Here is a 24498-nt window from a genome sequence, read left to right as displayed (position 1 = left end):
ATCAGAGGCATGGTCAGCATGGGGCTTAGATAGCATCTTATCATTTTAACAAAAGAACAATAAATTTTTAGAAAAGTAACCTAATACAGAGACTTTGAGTTTCTAGGACATCAAAGTGTGGCATGGTGAATATATGGGGCAAAAAATGGGAGAAAAGCGTTAGTCAGGTTAGCTACATGGATTCCTCTGCTGCCTTATCCTGACTCATGAGAATATAAGGTTGTCTTCAGTAATTAACTCATATCCTTCCTGGTGGAAAGAGGAGAGGAACACCTTTGTAAATGTATATCTGATTTTATGTAAAGGTGGAAGACAAAGAACTATTCTTATATCAATTTCTCAGTTGCCTTCAGTCCAAAATGATCCTTAAGCTAAAGGGGACATTTTTGGGGGTGGAATATGTTGCTTCCCTTCACCTGCTAATTCCATCATAGAATTATACATTTCCTGTTTTGTTTCACTTTTTTAAATAAATCTGTCCGTGATTAACATGGGGCAAGTGTCAGTTATACTCCTGGGCACCAGTATTTTCCATATGTAAAATGAAGGGTTTGGTGTTCTGGTTGGTGGATAGATGCCGCAGTCTGGCTGGGCACAAATGCCGCAGTCTGGCTGGGCACACAATCACGAGCCACCACATAGCTTGTAGATTCAAACAGCAACTCTTTATTCCCGAACTCACACCAGCCGTCCACAATCACATTCTGGGGAAATCCATGTTCTCTGCCCAAATCCACCCCCACTGGGCTTCTGTCTCCCAAAAAATACTGTCTGAATCCCGTGAGAACTCAAGGGGAACTCAGGCAGCAGCATACGCCCTATTTGCAGCAGGAATAATCTTAAACCTGGAACCACCCTAAACCCGGATAGTCCTAAACCGGGAACGCCCTAAACTCCGAATCATCCTAAACCGGGAACACCCTAAACCCGGTTCCGCCCTGGTCCTTGAGCAAGGTCACCTACATGCAATGTCACTGCAAAATGTCCTATTTCCACGAGTCCTTCCACTAAGCAACATGGGGTACGCTGGCAAGGAAATTGTCATACCTGCTTGGCTAATGGCTCCCAGCAGATAGATACTCAAAAATTCAGCTCTAAAATTTTAAAGGTTGGCAGGACAATGAATAGCTTTCTTAATCACTAAAATTGTTATTGATTTATTTATAATTCAATAAATACCAAATATATTTTGTCACAATGTTTGCTGCTTAAGCTTTTCCTTTCAGTTAATTTTCGTTACTAGAACCACAAATATGAAATTTTTCTTCCAGTGATATTTTTGTTGAATCTCAGAATTTTTAAATGAGTTAACTAAGCATCATGTGTACATGAAATGATAATTAAAGAATGATCATATTCTAAAACAGTAATTGTCATTGAATCTTGCCACTAAATATACAATTAAGTCATTTCAAAATGTATGCAGAAGATCTGACTATTTTCAAGCCTACTATGAAGAAATTATGAGGTTCACAAAATGTTTTTTCCTAGCATACTATAGACATTAATATACAACTTTGGAAACACCCTAAACATGCTACATTATAAATTTGTTCTTTTTTTTCCTTGTTAGGAATCTTTCCCTGAAATTAACAAAAGAAGATCAGGAATCCAGGTGTTCCCATATAAGCCGAATGCCCAGCAGTCCATCAACAGATTGGCCCCTACAAGGTGTGGAAGAAAATGGGGGCATAGATTCTCTGCCTTTCAGACTGATGTTACAGGACTGCACAGCAGTAAAGACGTTATTATTAAAGATGAAGAGAGTTCTTCAAGAGGTAATGGTTTACTCTAAGATTAATGACTTTTAGTGCTGGCAGACAATGAGGTCTTAGAAGTGCTTAGACTCTACTCTGTCAGTAATTAACTATGTGACATGGGGCAAGGGTCAGTTATATTCCTGGGCACCAGTATTTTCCATATGTCAAATGAAGGGTTTGGTGTTCTAGTTTGTAGATAGATACTCAAAAATTCAGCTCTAAAATTTTAAGGTTCTATGAAAGAAAAAAATTGATGCTAAGGTTCCCCTTACTGAAGGTGAGGAGGTGATATTGGCATCAGTTATAAAATTATATGTGTGTGTGTTGTGTGTGTGTGTGTATATTTTTTTAACAAAGCTTTTGAGAGATCTATTAAATGTACTTATTGTTAATGATAGTGGGACTTTGCTTATATGATACCATAAAAGTATATTTTTGTACCAAAAATAATCAACCCAGGAAAATTAAATCTGAAGGTTTGAATGATTTTGTCCATTGAGTACATTTACCCTCGCAAACCTAGGCTCAGTTACTCAAATGTTGAGCATGTCAAGGAAATGTAATAGGATTATTTTACCTTTCTTCCAAGAGTTAGACATTCAAATATGTTATGGTATCAAGGTATAATTATAATATTTATATTTTTGAAAATTTCTATAAAATATATGTACACTAATACTACTTTATAATATGCAGAATTTCAGTGATTTTAAATTAATTACTCTAATAAGTATGACTTCAAAACAATAGCCTGAGATTTGTGACTTCATATTCAAAGACTTTTATTACATAATATTACCTTTCAATAGATTTGTCTTTATTAATAGGTGAGTCTAATGGTATGAGAACAAAAGATACTTATTATTTAGGAGAAATATTATCATTGTTAAAGGGCTAGGCAGAAGCCTGAATCTTGAGATCCCAACTGACTGGATTCAGTCAACAGCCCACATTGAGAGTAAGGGAAAATTACATAAAACAGAAAAATGAATTTATTAGAACTTTGCACAAACTGGGAAGACAGCTAGTCTTCCTTCTCCTAACCCACAGAAACATTCTATTTTTTAGAAGGGATCATTAATGGATAACAATTGCCAAGAAAGATCATGTGTCAATTCAGCCAGCCTGTGTACCCTGGAGTGGAACCTTGAGATATGTTGAATTCTGGTTTCCTGGTCCTTCTGCATCCTGTTATTTCCAAGGGACTTGTCTTTGAACTGTTGCAGCAATTTCAGCATCTTTGCTCAGCATGAAATGGCTGTCTGTGGTATGCAGGGTTGGAGAAAAGAGCTTCAAGAACAGGTTGGCAGGACAACGACTATCCCTGAGAAAACAATTGAGACTTAATTGAAAATGCCCAATTTTAAGGGAGTCCATTATGTTATGACTGCCTTATAATAATGATTACTAACTTTTAACATTTATTATCAAATAGTAATTCTAGTAACTTTACTGGGGACCAGAATTGAATCAGGGAGAAGATAGGTAATCTAAATGAAATGATTATATAGGCTATTGGAGGCATCTAGTGATGTGTTCTCATTTGCCAATATAAATACATACTGGAGAAGGTCTTTTTTGTGTTTGTGTGTCCCATACATGTATATGTCACTGGGGTGGTCTTTGTGCCTAAACTTTATAAAGTAATATGTTAGAATATGCTAGAGTTTTATATAAACATATAATATATATTATATATATGATTTGTGTATTCATATATTTATATATAATTATATATGTATAATTCTATAATTAATAGATATATAATTTTTATATATAATTTTTATATATCTATTAATTATAGAATTAAACATATATAAAACTGATCTCTGAGAATTTCAGTAACTTTGTGAGCTGGTGGTTAAGAAAAGGAATAAAACTAAATTGAATAAACTTAACACTGAACAAATTATATTTTTAAAAGGTTAATCAGCATTCAAAACTCATTTCCTCTTTATTTTATTACTGTATGTACTTGCAAACTTCTATACACTATTGGAGTTGTATGGTAAACTTCTATATAATAGCAGCCAAGCATCCTTCCACTTGTACATTCATTTATATCATTTTGATAGCTCAAAACCAGCCATGTAGGAGTATTTATGCCATGGAAATTGGCAAACAACACAAATTAGGGCTTTTTATTTTTGGCAAGTCTGCTGTTAAATATTTACCAGCCAACGCTATGTCTGACTACATGGTTTCTCTACTGACAGCACAATATTTTTAAGCACATGAATAGGTAAGACAGAATCTCCCCAACCTCTGGCTTAACATGCACTCTGAACCTCTTTGAACAAGACAAACTTAATATCACTTTTTTTTTTTTAATAAGAAGTTAGTAATCTTAAAGTCTGTAACATTTCCCTATTTAACTTTCTACCTGTCTCTTTGGAATGGATTTTAATAATAAATCAATACCAGTAAAAGGGAAGTAGGAAGAACCAATAGGAAGAGTTGAGAGATGTTCTGAGGGTACTTAATTTCACAATTTTGAACTATTTAGTGATATTCACTATAGAAGAAATTCTAAGAATTTAGTGAGATTGTTTTTATATTTCCATTCATTTTCTCCCTTAAACAGAACTAAATAGAATTGAGTTTTAAAGTGATGTTTGATTAGTAATGATTATACATGTTTGTGCAGCTAATTCAGATTAGTTTTTATTGCAAATAAGTAAAAGCAATTTGCGGCGGGGGTATGGAAAATTGAACTCAGGGGCACTTAACTACTAAGCTACATCCCCACCCATTTTTTGTATTTTATTTAGAGACAGGGTCTCCCTGAGTTGCTTCCTCACTAAGTTGCTGAGGCTGACTTTGAACTTGAGATTCTCCTGCCTCAGCCTCCAAAGCTGCTGGGATTACAGGAGTGGGCCACCATGCCTGGCAAGTAAAAGCAATTTTATTATGATTAGCATAGACAACTGTTTTAAAAATAAGATATTCATAATAGATATCTTTAAAAATCATCAATTGATTTATTCTCTAAGCTAAAAATTTTTAAACTACAAATCAAATTTCATTAGTTTATTTGAGTTCACTACAAATTATTCATCTTTGATTAAAATATCTTTTTAATAAAAGTCCAACTTTTGTAAGCAAATTATTTTGTAACTGTGAGAAATCCTTATTATTTATTTTTAAACTAAATTAAGTACTTAATTTTAATACATCTCAGCATAATATGTCCTTGTTTGAGTTTTTATCTTGTTTATGAGTTTCACAAAAGGTTCTTTTGAAATACACTGATACTTTAGTTATCTTTTAGTAACTCTTCTTTTAATAGCATTTTATCACATAGGTATTTGTTCAAACCATATCAATCCCCTCCTTAACCCCATTCTAATAACATTCCTTAAAATTTTGCCTTACAAACTAATATATATGGGTACATTATATAATAAAGTATCCTTAAAAAGCAAATTAATAGAAAAAAATTGGATTTCAAGTCTTAAGTATTGATTTTATATATTAATTTTCATTGATCTCTTTGAAACCTGTTACTTGATAGAATGCAATGCATTTATGACATTTTCAATTTAGTAAATAAAGATTTTCTCTCTGACAAAAATAAAATTATCATTTGTTATTTTGAGGGGACATATACATGTTTCATTTGAAAATATTCAGATCTGTTGGGTGGGTTGGCACATGCCTGTAATCTCAGCTATTCAGGAGGCTGAACCAGGAAGATCCAAGTGTGGAATCAACCTTGTCAACTTAATGAGACCCTGTCCAAAAATAAAAAAATTAAAGAGTTAGGGAAGCAGCTTAGTGAGAAATCACCCCTGTGTTCAATCTCCAGTACTTAAAAAAAATCTTCTTTTGGTAAAGTATCACATTTGAAATGATTTTTGCAGGTTTTTTAAAAATTTTTTTTATTGGCTAACTGCCTTGGATGCCATTAAAATTCTAAATTCAATTAGCTCATTCAGAATGTTTTCCCTTTTAGCTAATTTGTCTTTAACTGGTATTTCATTATTCATTTTCCTACCAACTTTGGGTTTTACAAAAAAAAATGTTCATCTATTAATTTATTCTGGGGATTAGTAATTTCTCTAGTTTGTGCTGTCATCATAGCAACATAAATAATACTTAACTAATCCTGCTTTGTGAATTATATTTGCTATGCTAATGTATAATATGGACTTTCAGTTAAATATAATTTTTAAAGTGAATATAACAGGGAAAAAGGAATACACAAGTGTGTTTGTGTCTGAATCACTTCAAGATAGGAACCAGCTATGGAGGTAACTAATAACTGAAGCTCTGAAGAATCTTCTTCAGCAAGCCTATTGTTGGGTCCAAGCATGTGAATGCTAAAGGCTTTCTAAGTGATTCTTCCACAAATCCTGGAATAGAAGCACTGGGCAAGGACATTGTATTATAGAGTGTATACATTAAACACACTTGCCCTAAATACTTTTCAAAATTGCCACTCTTTTTCAACTGTTCATACATGAGTGATGTCCCAGTTTCTGTAGTACTTTCAGAATTGTTCTAATTTTCCCACCTACCAAACCAGTTTCCTCATTGCAGTCAGACAAAAATAAATATATGATCATGTCACTCTCCTTTCTATAACTCTTTGAATATTTCATAATTGTCTTTATAATTTTCTTAGTAGCTTCCATGACAGCCTACATTTCCTAGCAGCTTAAACTATTTATCCTTCTTCATAGTAACCATAAATCTTCTCTTTTCCAATGAGACTCTAAGGTGCCTAAAGAGAATGGTTTTATAATCTTGTCCCTTGTTGTGTCTTCCAAACCTATCATATATTTGCTGCTTAATATACAAATGAAAGGAAAATACATTCCATTCAGATTCTAGCCTGCCTTTAAAGAATTGTTAATGGGATATAAATGATAAACTTGAATGCCTGATGGAATAAAGATCAAATTAAGTATATAGCAGGTTTTCCTCATTTAAAAGAAATATAGACTAAGCTTTTCAAATGAAGTCACACAGTGATAATTACTAGATTTGATTTAATCAAGACCCTGAGAAGTGCGGAATACTAAAAATGGTAGAGTAAATCTGAAGCATTTCGGATCCTTCTCTGGAGTAGATGGCTCTGGTGAATACTGTATTAACTATATTTTAATTTTTTTCTAAATCTTCAAGATTAAAGGAAAAGCCTAAGGGTTTATAGATTTTTTTCTATATAAGTCACTCTTTTCAAATGTAGATGATTTTATTGTGACAAACCATTATTGTAACTGCAGAGGAAAAGTATAAAATGTAAATCATTGTAAAACCACCAATCAATATATCTAATAGTTTTTATATGTAATCGTATATCAATATATCTAATATCTTTATTTTTCTGATATTTACCATTTTTCTAATGGTGCTGTGTGGACATCTAAGATATTAATTTTGAAATGGGCCGTTGTGGATAACTTAAATGGAATATCACATTCCCACATTCCTTTCATCTTCATTCTTTAAAAATCATTTGTTATTAAAATGCTACTTGTATATTCCCACCAACAATTTCAAATACCAACTCCTTTATTTAAAAAAGAAAAAAAAAGAGTGATATTTGGTCCTCTGAAATTCTACTGTCTTTACTTTTATTTTTAGTATTAATGATAAAAATAAAGGCAATTATGGCAAAGAAGGAGAACTGTTTTAATTTTTCTTCATTTCATTAATTTTTTCATATAATACCATCATTCTACGAAAGAAAAAAAATGTTTGCTATATATAGAAATAGGATTTTTAAAATTATTCTGATTAGATTGTTGTGTTCTTTTTGACATCCTTATAAAATTTGCTGTACTCTATGGTATGTGACCAAGAAGAATACTGGGAAGGGATTTCAGATGCAAGTAAATAGTTGTTTCTAGTAAGATGACAAGGAATAAGAATGTTAATCAAAGAGTGAGTCCCCTGTCATACCCACGTACCTTTTGTTTTTGTACTTAAGAAATAAGTACTAGGAATGTAATTAGAAAATTTCCTGAATAAAAAAACAATTAAAGTTAAATGTTAAATAAACAATATACTGATATAATAATGAGATGAATCAATTATAACAAAATATCTAGAAAAGTGAAAATTAGGGAACTATTTATTTGAGAATCAATGTGATTTACGAGCATGTAGAGATGACAAAAATATCTGGAACATGGAACATTTAATAAAGACCTGCCATTAATTAAAGAGCTCTTACCTATATATTTTTTTTCCTGTATACTATCTAATAATTCAAACTTTGATTTCATTTTCTATGAAAAGAATAGTAACTAAAACATGAAAGGATAATTTTCAATGTGAAATGCTCACTTTTATTTTAAATATGAATCACATTTATAGGACACTGTGTTTTGTACTTCATTTATCATGTTTCCATTTTTTTCTTTTTGTAAATTTTAGTGAAATGATTTCAATAGCTATATTAGGGATTTTATAATCACTGATATTTTCCTATCAGCACATCTCAAGAACCAAAAAAAAAAAAAAGGCTATTGTATAGAATAAGAAGTCTAGAAATGGATAATTGTAGAGGGGGGGAAATCAATGGTAGAAAATCCTAGAGTATGAAAATATATCAGAAGTTAGAAATCAGTGTCATATATTTTTAATTCCTTGGCATAATTCTCCACAGCCTTTAGTTGTTTTCTGTATTCTTGCTTCTCTGAGTCATCATTTCTTATAAAGTTAGCATATATTTGCAGCTGTACCATTTTCTCATTCTTTTTGGGGGGAGGATGGTATACCAACGATGGAACTCAGGGGCATTTGGCTACTGAGCCACATCCCCAGCACTTTTTTGTATTTTATTTTAAGACAGGGTCTCACCGAATTGCTTAGTGCCTCACTTTTGCGAAGGCTGGCTTTGAACTCGTGATCCTCCTATTTTAGCCTCCTGAGCTTCTTGGATTACAGGCGTAAACCACTGCGCCCGACTCAGTTTGCTCATTCTTAATCTGATTGGAAATATTGTATCCAAAGTTTTCTTTCATTTTCCACTATTAACCTTTCAAACTTAAACTATAAGGTGTTCCTGTGAATATTTTACATTCTTTTTGGATTGCCTATGAAATTTATCTGAGGTTTATTTAATTAGACAAAAGCACACTCACAAATCTCTTTAAAGTAAACCTTGTTCTGACATGAAATTTCAGACACAACCTCTTAGTCTTTTACAATTGCTTTTGATGGAGGTATTCTACATTGCATAGTCTAAAGCCTTAACCAAAGGTACCTTCTGTCTGAGTGAAACACCACCTTTTGTCTTTCAGAACAGCTCTGAATCTACTAAATAAATTCCTGAGTTCTACATTTTTACCTCTGGATGAATAAGGTTGTTAGGCTTATCAAAACTTGTGTTTATCAAAACTCCTTGATTATATAAACAAAAGATGACAACATATATAATGTCGCTACAGAGCTGATAGTATCAACATCAGCTTGTAGAATTTTTGTTTTCCTTATGAAATATATAAACATACCCTGACTTTACCATGGAGAGACTAAGTTAGGGTACTAATGCCAATACTTAAAAAGTATTACTATGCTTAATTTTCTCCTCAGCTTTATAATAAGTTAAAAGAAATTAAGGGGTCTACTTATACATCAGTGCATCCCACTGTATACTCCCTGAAGAAAGCTCTGGCTTTGATAATGGTCTGTCTTAGATTCATTGAGGACTGACAGGGTACTCTGTAAGAGTACTCTACTTGCATGAGGACTAACTATAAAGAAATATGATTTGAATGGGACTCTTTTTCTATGTAAGCAATCCTAATTTTTAAAAGTCATCTAGGAGAAATTAGAGAAGGTAGAGAAAAAATTTTCCCTATCCATAACCTCCTTTCACTTACAGTTTTATTGCAGGAAGTATATTATTTTGGTAAAGACAACAGAGGCTTGAAATGTTAAATGTATCTCACTTCAGCCACATAATAGCTACTACAAGATGATTCAGGTTTTTGAGATTATTTCATTATATGTAATATTAATGATTATTATTTTATAGGGTTATTTGTACTATTCCACAATTATGTGTGTGTGTGTGTGTGTGTGTGTGTCTCACACTGGACATACATGGACATGAGATATGATAATAATCTTATTTACAGGTAATTACTGACTGTGGAAAATAATTGAGATTTCTTCCTTGTGGGGGAATACAACAGTAAATTATCTTCAGTAGCATAAAATATTGTATGTATTGAATAATAATTCAGTATTAGTAATTATTAATAAAGGTTTTATTGGCTGATTCTAAAAGAGAAATATTTTGCCATTTATGCTTTTTTGGACTCAGTATAACAGCACACTTGATATGATGTTATTTGGTAAAAGAAAAAAAAAACCTACTACATGTCAGTTGAATTTCCTGTTTTCAGTTCAATATCTAAGAAAGTTGTTACATGTGAGAAATCACAGTGACAGACCCTGGTGGTAGCAGTTAAAACAGACAGAAAGGAAAAGATGTGTGATATGTTTTGGAAGTAATGTCAACAGTACTTGCTGGTGAATTGGAATAAGGTTGTGATAGAAAGAGAAAAAGCAAGAAAACTCTGAAAGTTGTGATTTTAGTTAGGAACAGATATCTCTGTCATTCTGAGCCTGGGAATACGAAGAGTTGTCTGTGTGAGGCAGAAGGAAGCATGAGTTCTATTTTGGGCAGGCAAAGGTTGAGACTCTTATTTAAATATTCACTGTGTCAAGTAGAATTTTGAATTAATGTGTCTGTACACCCAGGCAAACCAGGGCTGGAAACACAGACTGAGTGTCCATGATGATATAGATTCTGTTTAAAGTTATGGAGGGGAAAATTTATGTTTATAAATATCATAGGATGTTCCAATATGAATAAGGATCAGAAAATCAGCAAAGAGTGTCCAGTGAGAATGTAGAGCCTACCAAGAGGCCAAGAGTGTGTGTGTGGGGGGAAACAACAACATTTCATCCAGATGGTCAACTTAAGAAATGGTGCTGAGAAGAAAGTAGGATTAGGAAAGATAAGCCATTAGTGGGTTTCAAGATCCTTTCGAGTTGATTCCCAAAGCATATTACCTAGCCTTTAGGAATTTACAGCAACCAAGTAAAGTGTTAATTTATAACACCCAGTCCTATAATAGAGATAATAACCATTTCTGGCTGGTTCTTAGTTGTTGAATTAGTGGTTCATTTCTTTCCAAGAAATCGGTCCATGAATTGAAGAATATGAATATTAATAATAAATGACCTAAGTCTCAAAATTCTATTTTAAAGTGTGACCAATTTTAGTTTTAGAAATACACCATAGATTTATGCCTTTATGTGTGTACTTTGTGGGTTTTTTTGCATTAAAATTCCTATTACACATATATACCACAATTTTTGTATCTCTGTACATAAAGTATGTTGACACCCAATTCAAGGCGTGAACATACTTTATATACAGAGATATGAAAAATTGTCCCCTATATGTGTAATAAGAATTGTAATGATTTCCACTGCTGTCATGTAGTTTAAAATAAAGAGTAAATTCAGAGAAAAATTAAGTATATTCTTTAAAAATCTGTAATATATAACTCTAGGAAAAAGCAAAACATATATTCTGGAAAGAAAATGTAATTAGAGTATGGATTTGGTCATGCAGTGACTCATATTTACAGTTAAAGTTAGACCTAAAGTGATTTAGAAGCATGGAGATAAATCCTATAAAACAAAAATGTTATTTGAAAGTAGTTACCTTGAGATAGTGGGGTTAATATTGCTGAGGATGATGGAGCAACTATGCTTGCATTAGTATGAGCTACTTAGCACTCTATAACTTTTAAAATTCTGTTACCTATGTGGTTTTAATAAAAATAAATATTAAATACTTAAAAAAAGATAGACACCATAGATTATATTAGGTTCATCAAGAATGGTAATCAAAAGTATATTTTAAATATCACATCCACCATATTGATGTATTATCTTTCTTTTTCTAATGTTGGTATTATTACCTAAGGATATTACTTATACTGTAGAGATAATCTTACAGTGATCACAAAATGAAGGTATTAGAGTAGACTGCTCAGATTGGAATTTCAACCTTCATGCTGATTGTGTGCATTTGATTTGGGGCAAGGTGTTTAACCTCTTCATGAAAATCTAGTCTCTTCCAGAACTAGAATTACTAGATTAGTGTATATTTGAAACTCCTAGATAATTTCAGGTTTCTCCCTAAGTTTTGTACCAATTTACTCTCATGCTATGGTGTATTCATCTAGTAGAATGCTTTATGTTATTGAATTTCCATGTCCCACAAAGAACATTTTGAGAACAAAATTCAAGTTACAAATGAATTCATACAGAATATAAAGTTTAACAATATGCAAACTTGAAATATATTGTTAAAGAATCAATATGTATGTAGTAAAACCATAAGAAAAAAGTAATAAAATTGTAAAGAGATGCTAAATGTGATATCTGGGATAAAATTATCTGCATAAAAGTAGTAAGAGTATGTATGTGATATTTTCTTACACATGTAAAATGTATTAAAAATGTAGTGTTTCAGAGTCTGTACTCTTGAGTGGCTCCATATCCATGAAATCTGCTTTCCACAACTTTATTTCTATTTCTTCATGTTTGTAAGGGTTTCAGAAAAACGGTGATTACTTCTTTCCTGTCAATATGTTTTGATATTTATTTGATGTCAAAATAAAAATGAAATTATATTATTTGAATAACAATATACCTATTAGCCAGAGATTTCTTTCCTTATTTATGTCCTCATATAATCTACTAGTTGTGAGTCCTATTTGATTAATTATAAGAAAATAAACTATAACCCAAAATATTAATAAATGCCCCGTTCCTTGTACTTAACTGCTGTGGTAATCCACTATTTATGTTATAATCATGTTCAATGATTAATCAAATAACCACGAATATTGTTTTTCTATGCATGTTTAACCTCTAATTTTCTTCACAAATCCAGCATTAATGTTTCTCTTATAGTACAACGTCTATATTTTTGTGCCATTCCATGGACTATATCTGGCATTAAGAATTTCAAGCTGACACATAGCAGACACAGAGCAGATGGCACCCCTTAGAGTCTCCAGGGAATCCCTAGGGTGATCAGTACTTCCAGTGGGGCAGGGAAAGAGAGATCCAGAGCCAAGTAAGCAAATGGTATTATGAAAAGGCTGCAGTTGTGTTCCGCTGAGACACATTGTTACTTAAATTGTGTTTTGTTTTTATTTATAAATCAGAGACATATTTAACTGCAGTGAAATGCCTGTTTTTAATCACCAAGTCTGTAAGAGATGATGTTACAAATTTAAATTACATAATGCAGTTGCTTAGGAGAAATACAAATATTTGATGAAAATAAAAACTTGAGAAAATTAATTATTGCTTGTATTTTAGTTTAGATTTATGAATAGAAATTCTAATTTTACTATTTCAAACGTTATAGTCTTAAATTATTTTCTGTTATTGTTTCTAAATTTAATTTGGACAATGTAAATAGAGATTAGCTATTGATATAGTAGAACTCAATTTGTATTTATGGTAAATACATGTGAAAATAAAGAATGCATTTGTCTTGTTCTCTGATTAAATGGGTGTCTGGTCTCAGTAGGGGGATGTGTAGAGTTCAGAAAGAATAATTATCATTAAAGATTTACTTCACTGATATAAAAAATTGTTTTTAAATCTCCGTTCCACATTAGGGATCAGCACAGGTATTTTGTCAAGGCCAGTGAGTACATATTTTAGATTTTGTGTAGCCAATGTTCTGACTCTAATAAGTTGTAGAGAAACCAGATACATTATACAAATTAATAAAAATTTATTCGTAAAAATAGGCAGAGGCCAGATTCAGGATTTGTCTTAGGCTATCATCCTATTCTACTTCAGAGAAAGGTGACTGAAGTATCATGAAGAGGCCTTGTGCCCTTAATAACAGTGGTTTAGGGAGCCGGATTTAGCAGGCAATGTAAATCCCATTCCTTTATAGCTGAAGGGTCCTGGGCAACATATTTAAATTCTGTGCCTCTGTTTTCTCATTAGTAAAGAAGGTATAGTAGTAATTGGCATATTGCTTAGGTTTGTTGAGAATATTCAATGTGTTAATACATTTAAAATGCATGGGCCATTTATACACAATGGAGTATTACTCTGCATTAAAAAATGACAAAATCATAGAATTTACAGGGAAATGGATGGCATTAGAGCAGATTATGCTAAGTGAAGCTAGCCAATCCCTAAAAAACAAATGCCAAATGTCTTCTTTGATATAAGGAGAGTAACTAAGAACAGAGTAGGGTCGAAGAGCAGGAGAAGAAGATTAACATTAAACAGGGATGAGAGGTGGGAGGGAAAGGGAGAGAGAAGGGAAAATGCATGGAAATGGAAGGAGACCCTCAGAGTTATACAAAAGTACATACAAGAGGAAGTGAGGGGAAGGGGAATAATAATATAAGGGGGACAAACGAATGTCAGTAGAGGGAGCAGAGAGAGAAGAGGGGAGGGGAGGGGAGGGGAGGGGAGGGGAGGGGGGATAGTAGAGGATAGGAAAGGCAGCAGAATACAACAGACACTAGTATGGCAATATGTAAATCAATGGATGTGTAACTGATGTGATTCTGCAATCTGTATATGGGGTAAAAATGGGAGCTCATAACCCACTTGAATCAAATTGTGAAATATGATATATCAAGAACTATGTAATGTTTTGAACAGCCAACAATAAAAAATTAAAAAAAAAAGAAAAAAAAACAAAAAGAAAAAAAAATAAAATGCATGGAGTAATGTTGGATATCCTACAGATGCTCTATATGTATTAGTTATGATTTAATTGTTATTGCAAAGTATGAGGACTACTAGTGAAATAAAGACCAAGGATTTACTATAAGACAAACCCAAATTTAAATTATAGATGTACAGCAATTCAGCAGTGTGATTACATTTTACTTCTCTGATACCAATGAGGTTTCCTCGTATATGGTATAAGGATAAACTTTTCATAAATTTCATAAGATTAAATTTAATTATTGCTGGCAATGGAAAGGTCTTAAGAAATGCTAATACTCTCTCTTCTCTTTCTTCCCTTTTAAGAAATTGTATCCTAACATTAATTTTAGACTCTTTCCCCGGATTAAGTTTCAATCCCTGGCTTGATAATGCCCCTACGACTCAATCCAGTTGGTCCTAGATTTTAGTACTCTTATTTCTTTCATGCTCTAGAACTGAATTTTGGTCCTTGAGCTTCATATTTTCTACAGAGATGCTTTTCCTTGTTCACAGAATCCCTAAATACTGCTTGTCCACCTTTCTAATTCTCTGAGCAAATTGCATGGTTTTATAGTAAATTGGGAGTAGGTATTAGTGAATTAACAGTGATTAACAGTGAGTCCAATAAAATGCCTATATTTGGATTTTAAAGTAATTCCAATTTTTTTTCATTTTTAAGGAATATTAATAAATGTTGACATAAAGATCTTGCTTTCAAGACATTGTTATAGAGATCATATTCTTAGTTCCTATTTGCATCCAAATGCAAATAATTTCTCTATCTTCCCACAAATAATTCTGCTTTCTTTCAAATCCATACTTCCTAGTTTTCAAGGTGATGCTTTCTATAAATATAGAGAGATCTACCACTTTTGACTTAAAACATTATTTTAATCATGAATTCACAGGTGAAATTTCTTTGAATTCGTGATTTTTTTATTATATTTATTTCTCATTTGAGACTTTGCAGAAGCTCACAATCAGCTTATTTCCCCTTATTTAGCTGTTGGACCATGGTTTTAATACATGCTTATAAAAAATGTGCTTTGATAAAGTTGATCCTATTCAGTATGATCCTCTTCAGTATCTAATGAAAAATTGGTATCTGATATGCCACCACTGCTTTTGAAACCAAGGTTGTTTCTAATATTAGAAGTCTTCCTCATTTACTACATGTTTTTGAGAAAGATATATATTTTATTAAAGCATTTTAGAAGTTTCTGGGGGTGAGTCAAATTTAACTTCCATTGGAGAGATAATTGCAAACTGTAAATATCCTTGAATTGTTTCTTCTGGACTATCTCTTTACTTAGTTGATAACCGAGAACCATCTTACTGGCAAATTGTTTAATATCTACCAAAGTTATATTGTTTTTTTCCTCAAGAAACCGTCATGAGAGCAGTTAATATTGCCATGGATACATTTACCTCTGGGAACCACAGGCCAAAAACTGGCAACATTGATTTGGGGCAGGGCAGAATCCTACAAATAGCATTTCTATCTGTGTTCATATAGCAAGTATAGAAAATTTATTGAAAGGTAATGATATAATGTAGTAATTTAAGTGTAGATTTCAGAATATTATAATATTATAGAGTGTGAATGATATCAGTGTAGTGGGTGTGTGTGTGTGTGTTTCCATGCTTGTACCTGCATGTACACAAGTTCCTATATATGTTGGGGTTATTGAATATGTTTTTGTTTATCCTGGGTTTGGAAGACAGAGTTGGAAGGATTTTTAAAAATAGGTTGAAAAAAATAAATTCCTTAAATAAATTCTATCACCTCTTTGCTTCCTCCCTATCATATTAGGTTTGAACCCATTAAAAACGTTCTTCAATCTTGCAGAAAACAATGGATGCTCACTCACACCAGGACATATGTCTGCATGTACAGACTTTGCTTCTGGACCATTTCTTGGTATCCTTATTGTTAGCTCTCACCTGCTTTTCTTCACTGTGTTTGCTCAACTTACTATTCCTCTCTGCTTTTAGTCTTTTTTTTTCACATTTTTCCCCTAAGTTCTGATGTAATTTCTCCCACTTAGCCAAGAAGTAGTGAATAGATTATCTTTCAATGCCCCCCACCCCCATCATTTGTATTAGCCTTGTGACATTTTATTTCTTTTTACTACTTCAAAGTAATAAAATTTTTGGCTTGCCTTGCTGGACAGAGAAAAATTGCCTCTCTGGACCCTACATCTAATTAAGTATCTCCTTACAGAAAGTATACAATTTCCTAGTACTGTGCTGTCTACCACAGCCCCCCTACACACACACACACACATACACACACACACACACTTTTCATTTTAAATCATAACTCAGGAGGAATGGTACATTTCCTCTGGTACTTCAGATATTTTTAATTCTCATGTTAATTTTTAACTCCACCCAACCTGGAATGAGAATTAGCTTTCTTTTACAGTACCAATTCTGTTCCTATTCATGTTAGTTTAACTACTATTTTTCTGATTATAAATTTCTGTGAGACTTTTACTGTGTACAAAATGAGCTACACTGACCACCTTCCACAAGTACCAATGGCACTTTGTCTTCATGATTTTTGAGTGAGACATCCAGAGGCTAAATCATGTTTAAGCAGTATTTTATGTTTCTCAAATAAATACATATAATCAAGTGAATCATCTTTAATAAGGTATTCTAGACTTTAGTGGTTATTGGCCAATTTAGCAACCCTTGCTCTTCTCAAAACTTTCAGAAATGTCTTTCATATGCTGCCCCTAAAATCAAATGTAAAACTGGGAACACAAACTATTGTAGTCTTTTCCTTAAAAGTATTTTATGTATCTGTAAGGTAAGCCATATTAGTGAAATAGAGTGAATGTTCAGAAATAAAAAAAAATCATTTTTTAATGAAATTAGTTTTGAAATTTTGATATTTTCAAGTTTATACAAAATATCTATTTAGAATGTAGTGGGGGGGTAGGGGAAATCAAAACTGGATTCTAAAAATATTTTAATGTATATATTTGGAATGAGTTCAAATGGAGTCAAAGCCTTTGTCCTAAGAGTATAGAAAATGAAGGCAGTTCAAGATAGTAAGAAATCCAGATGAAAATGAAACTAACCAATTTAAATAAATAACCATTAATATTTTGCTCATGTTTAGTGTTATAATGATAGTGTTATTTTGGCTAACAATAAGGGGATATTCATGCTTGTGTTTAGAATATAAATGCAGACAGAAAGACACAGTAAAAATGTTTTTAATACTAAATAATTTATGTAAGGTTTTATTTATGATCACATTTCCTAAAAAGATTTTATTTTATTCACTAACCCACTGAGTTTTATGCGGTTTTTAAGGCTCAGTATTATGTGCATTTATTTTATAAACCTTAACCATAATTATACTATGAATTAATATATATATATATATATGTCTACATGTACATAAGTTCACAAATTTCTGTTCATTTTATCAACACGTTTTCTTTGAAACAAAGGAAAGAAGGAAGGAATATAATTATAGTCAAGAAATATGTGTATCAATATTTTGTATTCAGAAACTACTGTCAAACTTAAAAAGTGAAATTTCGACAGGTGTAGAACATAATAATGACAGATCCTAAAGAAAACAGTTGCTATGAAATGACGTGTACTCCTCCAAAATTCACATGTTTAATTTCTAATTCCTTATTTCCCAAAGTGCCTGTATTTGGACATAGAGGATCCTTAGGTAATTTAGGTTAAATTGGGCCAAAATGGTGGTGCTGTAATCCGGTGTGATTGATGTCCTTATAAGGAAAGGGAGAAACTCAGAAAAATCCATGTGGAGAAAGTGGCCAAGGAGAGAGGCCTCAGGAGAAACCAGACACCTTGATATGAGACTACTGGCTTTCAGAACTTTGAGAAAGTAAATTCATTGTTTAGGCCTTGCAGTTTATGGTAGTTTGTAAGGGCAACTCTACACAACTAGCACCGAATCTTCCAGATAGAAAGCCAGGAGCAGCTTTTGTTTATGGACCTGAGGACCTTGTTTTACTAGTGTTGAGGGAACCACCAAGAGAATAGCAAACATAGTGTTATATTATGACACTAAGTCCAATGCACCTTCTTATATATTCATCTGTGTGTGTGTGGCAATCAACTTTGACGACTTTGCACTCATAGTAAGAAGGGACAGTACTTCCCAAGTGTCTTTACTGTTAAAATAGCCAAGAGGTTAAATAAATTTTGTGCCATTTTTTTCTTTTTGTACATACAGAAGCATGTTCTGAAAATAGCAGTCTTGTCCAGAATTTAATCTGGTGTCAATATGCCAGATACACTGGAGTAAAGTTTATGGGGAGTAACAGAGATCAGTATGAACTGATCCAGGTCTGTGGTAGAAAGAGTATGGATTGGGGCAGTGACAGCAGATATTAAGAAAAGTGCAGGAGCTTTATCAACATTAAAAAATGAAGAGGTTAATGATCCTTACATATTCAGTGTCTTCTTATATTTATATGCTGAAGTCTTCCCAACTTCACAGTCCAACTTCACTAACCTTCAGTGAGACTACATTTGTAGATAGGACCTGTGAGAGGATAATACAGGCCACAAAAGGTCATATTGGTAAGCCCCTAATTTGATAGGACAGGTGTTCCTGTAAGAAAAAGGAGGGACACCAGAAATTCTTTCTCTGTCATGTAAAGACACAGTGAGGAAGAAGGCAGCTGAAGGCAGTGAAGTAAAAGACCCCTCATCAAGGACTGCCCACACCTTGGCCTTGAACTTACAACCTTCATAACTGTTAGAAAAAAATTATCTGCAAAGTCTCTCAATCTATGGTACTTTGTTAGAGCAGTCCAAAAAGATGAGAACAGAGTGGTTGTGTACTTTGAGGCTACAATTTAAAAAAAAAAAAGCACTCAGAGCTGTAGAGTGCTAAAGCTCATGCTCCTCCTAATCTCTAGCTTATACTACCTGTCTAAAATAATATATAAATTTGATGAGAATAAAGGGTCAAGAGAGTTTTTAAAAAGTGAAAAAATATTTTAAACAAAAAAGGAGAGAGTTGTGATATTCTTGTAAGAAAAGATAATACAATTAAAAAAAGGTTGTTGAATTAGATTGAAAATGCGGTATTGATTTATAAAAAGGAAATGTGTTAAGATAATGACAAGGATAGATTGGATGCCAGACTATTAAAGACATTGGGAAACTTTATGAAAAAAATAAAATAATAAATAGGAAAAAGTCATTCTTAAAGACAATAAAATTCTGGTGTGGAAGGAAAGATAATTGGTGAATGGAAATAAGCACTCTATCTGGTATAGTCTCTTCCATTGCTGATACCTCCACTTATTTGTTACCCAACTTCCTGCTCAGTACGTGAATGAATGGTGCTTCTTAGTGTAAATATTGCCTTTCCACAAATACGTAGATTTTTTTTTCCACCACCATTTTCTTAAATACCAAGACTGAAAACCACAGCCCACTTGGACACAGTTTTCTTCTTTGCCAGTATGTTGCTAAATCCTGTTCATTCTCTAAAATATTTTCTCTGCTTCATCGTTTGCTGTCCATTTATAAGACCAATGCTTTAGTGCAAAGTTTCATTGCTTTAAATAAATGAAGTACTGCAATAGTCTCATAAAGAAAGAAGCAATACTGAAAAGTGTTTAAGAACTTAAGCTATGTAGTCATACAGATTTTGGATAGAATCCCATTTCTGACATTTGAATATTAAGCTCCTTAGGGGAAGTTATTTAATTATCTCTGAAACTGTTTTCTCATCTATAGAATGAAGAATTGAATAATAATGTGTGGGTAAGATTCCTACAAAGAGAAAGCGGGTGAAGGGGAGAGCAGAGAAGAAAAAGAGGGAGGGAGGGAAAGAAAGAGGGAATATAATCATCTTTCTTCATTAATCCACCAATACCTATTTTATGACTTATTTTCCTTCAAAAAATTCCAACTTCTTCTTGTCTCATAGAGAATAAAGTCAATTTCCTCAATTTTTATTCAAAGATCTTCATAATCTGATAATCCAGATTTCTCTCTCTTCCAGTCAGTGTCTGGGCTCTGCTCTGGTCATTGCTGCACCACTGTTTTAACATAAAAATGCATGGGTTCCTGCTGTAGACCACATCTTTGTTTCCTTGTTTACCATAGCACCTAGCATGATCATGGGGAGGGTTGCTGACTAAAACTTCTTCACTGTATGAAGAAAATATACAGGTATTACAAAAACAAAGAATATATCTTGTTGTCTAAATAAATATGCCTTAAATTTATTTTTATAATTTCAAACAAGGTGGTAGCACAGGTAGTTATTAAGTGCATCTTGTTTTATACTAAATTTAATCTAGATTTCTAGAACTTATAAAAGATATTATATATATTCATTTCTGATTTTATTGCTTTATGATTTCCTTTAACATCAAAAAAAAAGAAAAAAATAAAGCTAAAAGCCTTAAAAAACAAAGTAGGGAAAAAAGCCAATTAACACACAGCTACCTAGATCAAAAATTATAACATTTGATTTTTTTATACTTATTTGACATTATTAAACGAACTACAAAATTGACATTCTGAGAAATCATTACACTAATTGAACTAAATGTCATATACTTCAATTAATAGAGATGTTGAAAGTTTCTGTGTGCCACAAACATGGTAAATATGAAATAAAATGATAACTTTCTATTTATAGAAAAGCAACTGAACTATTAAAAATATAGATATGTAGATAGTTGGGTAACAAGTCATCATTTTATTTTATTTCATGTTATAGCTTCTATTCCAGATTATTTTTCCAACTAAGTTTATATAGTCAAGAAGTTGTAAGATAGTGTCTCCCTCAAGAGCAGAAGGTATATTAGGAGATAATCTTTGTTAAATATGTATATTTTAGACTCTCTTTTATAACAAAAAATAACTGTGTGAGAGGGTATCATTTTACTTAACTATAATAATTATTTCACTATCTACATGTGTCCTATAATCTTAAATACACGTTATGGTTTGGATCTAAAAGTGTTCCCCAAAGAGCTCATGGTGTCAGGCAGTGTAGCAATGATCACACGTGAAAAAGATAAAATTATAAGAGTTGTAACCTCACCAGTGGATTAATTCACTTGATGGGGTAATAATTTGAACTACTAGCTGGTAACTACAGACAGGCTGCGCACAGCTGGAGGAAGGTCAGTAGGGGTACTTCCTTATACTATATCTCTCTCAGCTTCCTGCGGCCATGAGCTGAGCAGCACACCTCTGCCACACACTTTCACCATGATGGTCTGCCTCACCTCAAGCTCATAATAGTGGAATTGACTGAGAATGGATTGATACTCTGAAGCCATGAGTACATAATAAACTTTTCCTCCTCTAAGTTGTTTTTTTCAGGTATTTTTGTCATAGTAATACAAAGCTGACTAACACAACATGTAATGTAATTTATAAAATAGCACATTATCAGTTTCATCAGCACTATTCCACTGAAAATATGGGCTATTACTCTTGCGATAAAGAATTAGTGATCTGTTTATCTGTGTTATAACTCTTTCAAGTGCCCATTTGTTTTCTTAGCAACTTGCTTTAAAAAAAAATCTAGAAATTCCGTCTGCATTCTGCAGTTTGATTTTTGTGCTTTTTAAATTTTTAATAATAGAGTATACCCTTTATTATTCTATTTCTATAGCATTGTGAATTTTATAAACCTTACATACCTTTTTTTTCTTTATAGAATCTAACTTCCTAAAGAAAATTTTATTATCCACTCATTCAAAACTATTTAGGCTTATAATATGCATAACCCTCTCTCAGTTTCTTGAGATATATTAACCATATCTATTTATGTAAAAACATCATAACCAACGTAAACTCTTTTATTACTATACAGAAGTAAGAAGTGTAAAATCAGTAGTGGTATACTTGCCAGGAAAGAGGTTTAGAAAGAATGCTGACCAGATCATCAATGTTTCAATGGATGGTTCATAGTGGAGAAGTAGAAAATAAATAAAATTGAGATTGGCTCTTGCTTTCAGAAATTTTAATCAATTACAGTAAATAACACAATTTACTCATTTATAACAAAATATAATCAAATTATATTTTGGATATGTAAATTTGGATTATTCTGGCATTGGTAATATTTTGAGGAAGAGTTAGATTTCCACATATTGTTCTGTGCCTATAGATGGCATTGATATTACTATAAATAAAGAAACATGTTCAATGTTTTGCCTGGTGATTTTTGACAGTGTGACCAAAGGAATTCTGATTTTATATTTCTCATGTCAGATTCTAGCAAGTTCAATAAAAAATATGGTCCCCTGATTATCTGAGTTATGGATAGTTAATCATTATAAAGTTTTATAATAAAATTTTTATATCAGCTGCTCTTTAAGGTATTCTGGTTTGATGAGGTGAAAGATCCATTTTATGAACAAATTTCTACAGCACCTTTTACTTTATGGCATGACAAAAACAGTAGTATTTTCATGGCTTTTGATAGCAATGAATTGTATGGAAAAAGAAGATTTTGAAATTTTTTAAATTCTCCTTTCTTTCATATTAAAACAAAAATATTCTATTTTCTATTCTTTATATTACTTTTTTATAATAGCAACACTTTCCTCTCTCTTGCTCTTACTATCTCCTGGCTCTGGCTACACTTTTGTTCTCTTGCTCTCTTTCTTTTTTTTTCTTTTCTTTTATTAATTTATTTTCTTGCATTTAAAGTGCATTTGTGAACTTTGAAGGATGTATATGGTCTTTTAGACTAGAAAATTCAGATCATATCTAATCTGATGTACATTGTTCTGAGATAATACACTGAATTCCCATATTGATTCTGATGATGTAGTTTGTTTAATACTTCCAATTCAGGATTTTCATGTGTTCCAGCTTGAGCTGTATTAAGACTATCTTTAAATTTTTTAGTATTGCCAGGATATAATATTAATAAATAATTTTGTGTACATTTTCTTAGGATTTAAATGAATATAAAGAATAGAAAGATAGGATTAAACTCTTGGATCAAGTAGAGGCATCATTAATATTATTCTGAAAAAGTTAAATGTTGTCTGAAATAGTATGCCTTAAATGCATAACTAAACATTTACAAAATGCATATGATAAGCTATTGTGAGCACTTATGCATATTATAATAGTCTTAGTTTTTAATCTTTTAGGAAAATGTTGCCTCAAATATAGAATTATTTGTTTTATTTTATTCTCCATCACCCTCAAATGATTTTCTTTACTTCATGTAACTACTTCTTATAGAAAAAATAAAGTCAGTTGTTTGATATGTTCACATTAAAGTCTTTGATTCTTTGATTGTTGTTTGACAAAAGATAACTTAAGAACCTCTTTGGAATCTCTAAATGCACCCAATTAAAGATCTTTATGAACCCAAGTATGTTTGTGTGTATATATATATATATATATATATATATATATATAACAAATATGTACATCATATTTCATATATATATATATATATATATATATATATATATATATATATATATATATATCTTCCACTCTGATTATGACTCTTTAAAATTTATCCCTTTTTTACATTTTAAAAGTATACTATTAGATAATTAATCATTAATTTCTTTTTATCTCTATTAAACTTTCTGGTATTAAGTCTTCTTATTCTAATAATAGCTCTGCTATAGTAATTTCTGGTGGTTAATATTTTCATAGTATGCACTTTCCATTTTTATTAACTTTTACTTTTCTTTTTTTAATTTTTAATTTGTTTTAATTAGTTATACATGATAGTAGAATGCACTTGTATACTTTGATATATCATACATTAATTTTTACTTTTCTTTATACTTACATTTTATACATTTTTGTAAACTATATAATTGGCTTTTTTCTTAAAATCTAGAATTAAAATTCTTTGTATATTTTAGTTAAAACCTGTATTTCATTTCTATTTAATGAAACTACTGACATATTTGAACTGAAATGTGTTCTTAAATTTTTTTCATATTGTCATACTTGTTTTGTATTTCTTTTTGTATCA

The 24498-nt window shown here is 31.8% G+C and overlaps 1 protein-coding gene across 3 annotated transcripts in view; it reads left to right on the top strand.

Moving 5' to 3' along the window:
- The window catches only part of Ccser1 (coiled-coil serine rich protein 1), a 1227237-nt gene that overhangs the window by 401831 nt on the left and 800908 nt on the right, over positions 1–24498 (top strand). For all 3 annotated transcript variants that reach the window (XM_058583852.1, XM_058583853.1, XM_046459067.2), the window contains exon 6: positions 1574–1778. In XM_058583852.1, the coding sequence (XP_058439835.1) occupies positions 1574–1778 (205 nt within the window). The remainder of the gene's footprint in view (positions 1–1573; positions 1779–24498) is intronic.

Source organism: Marmota monax, unplaced genomic scaffold (assembly GCF_021218885.2).
Source record: "Marmota monax isolate L192 unplaced genomic scaffold, Marmota_monax_Labrador192_F-V1.1 WCK01_AAM20220418_F8-fsc00002, whole genome shotgun sequence".
NCBI lineage: Eukaryota > Metazoa > Chordata > Mammalia > Rodentia > Sciuridae > Marmota > Marmota monax.
This window is presented reverse-complemented; position numbering and strand designations above follow the sequence as displayed.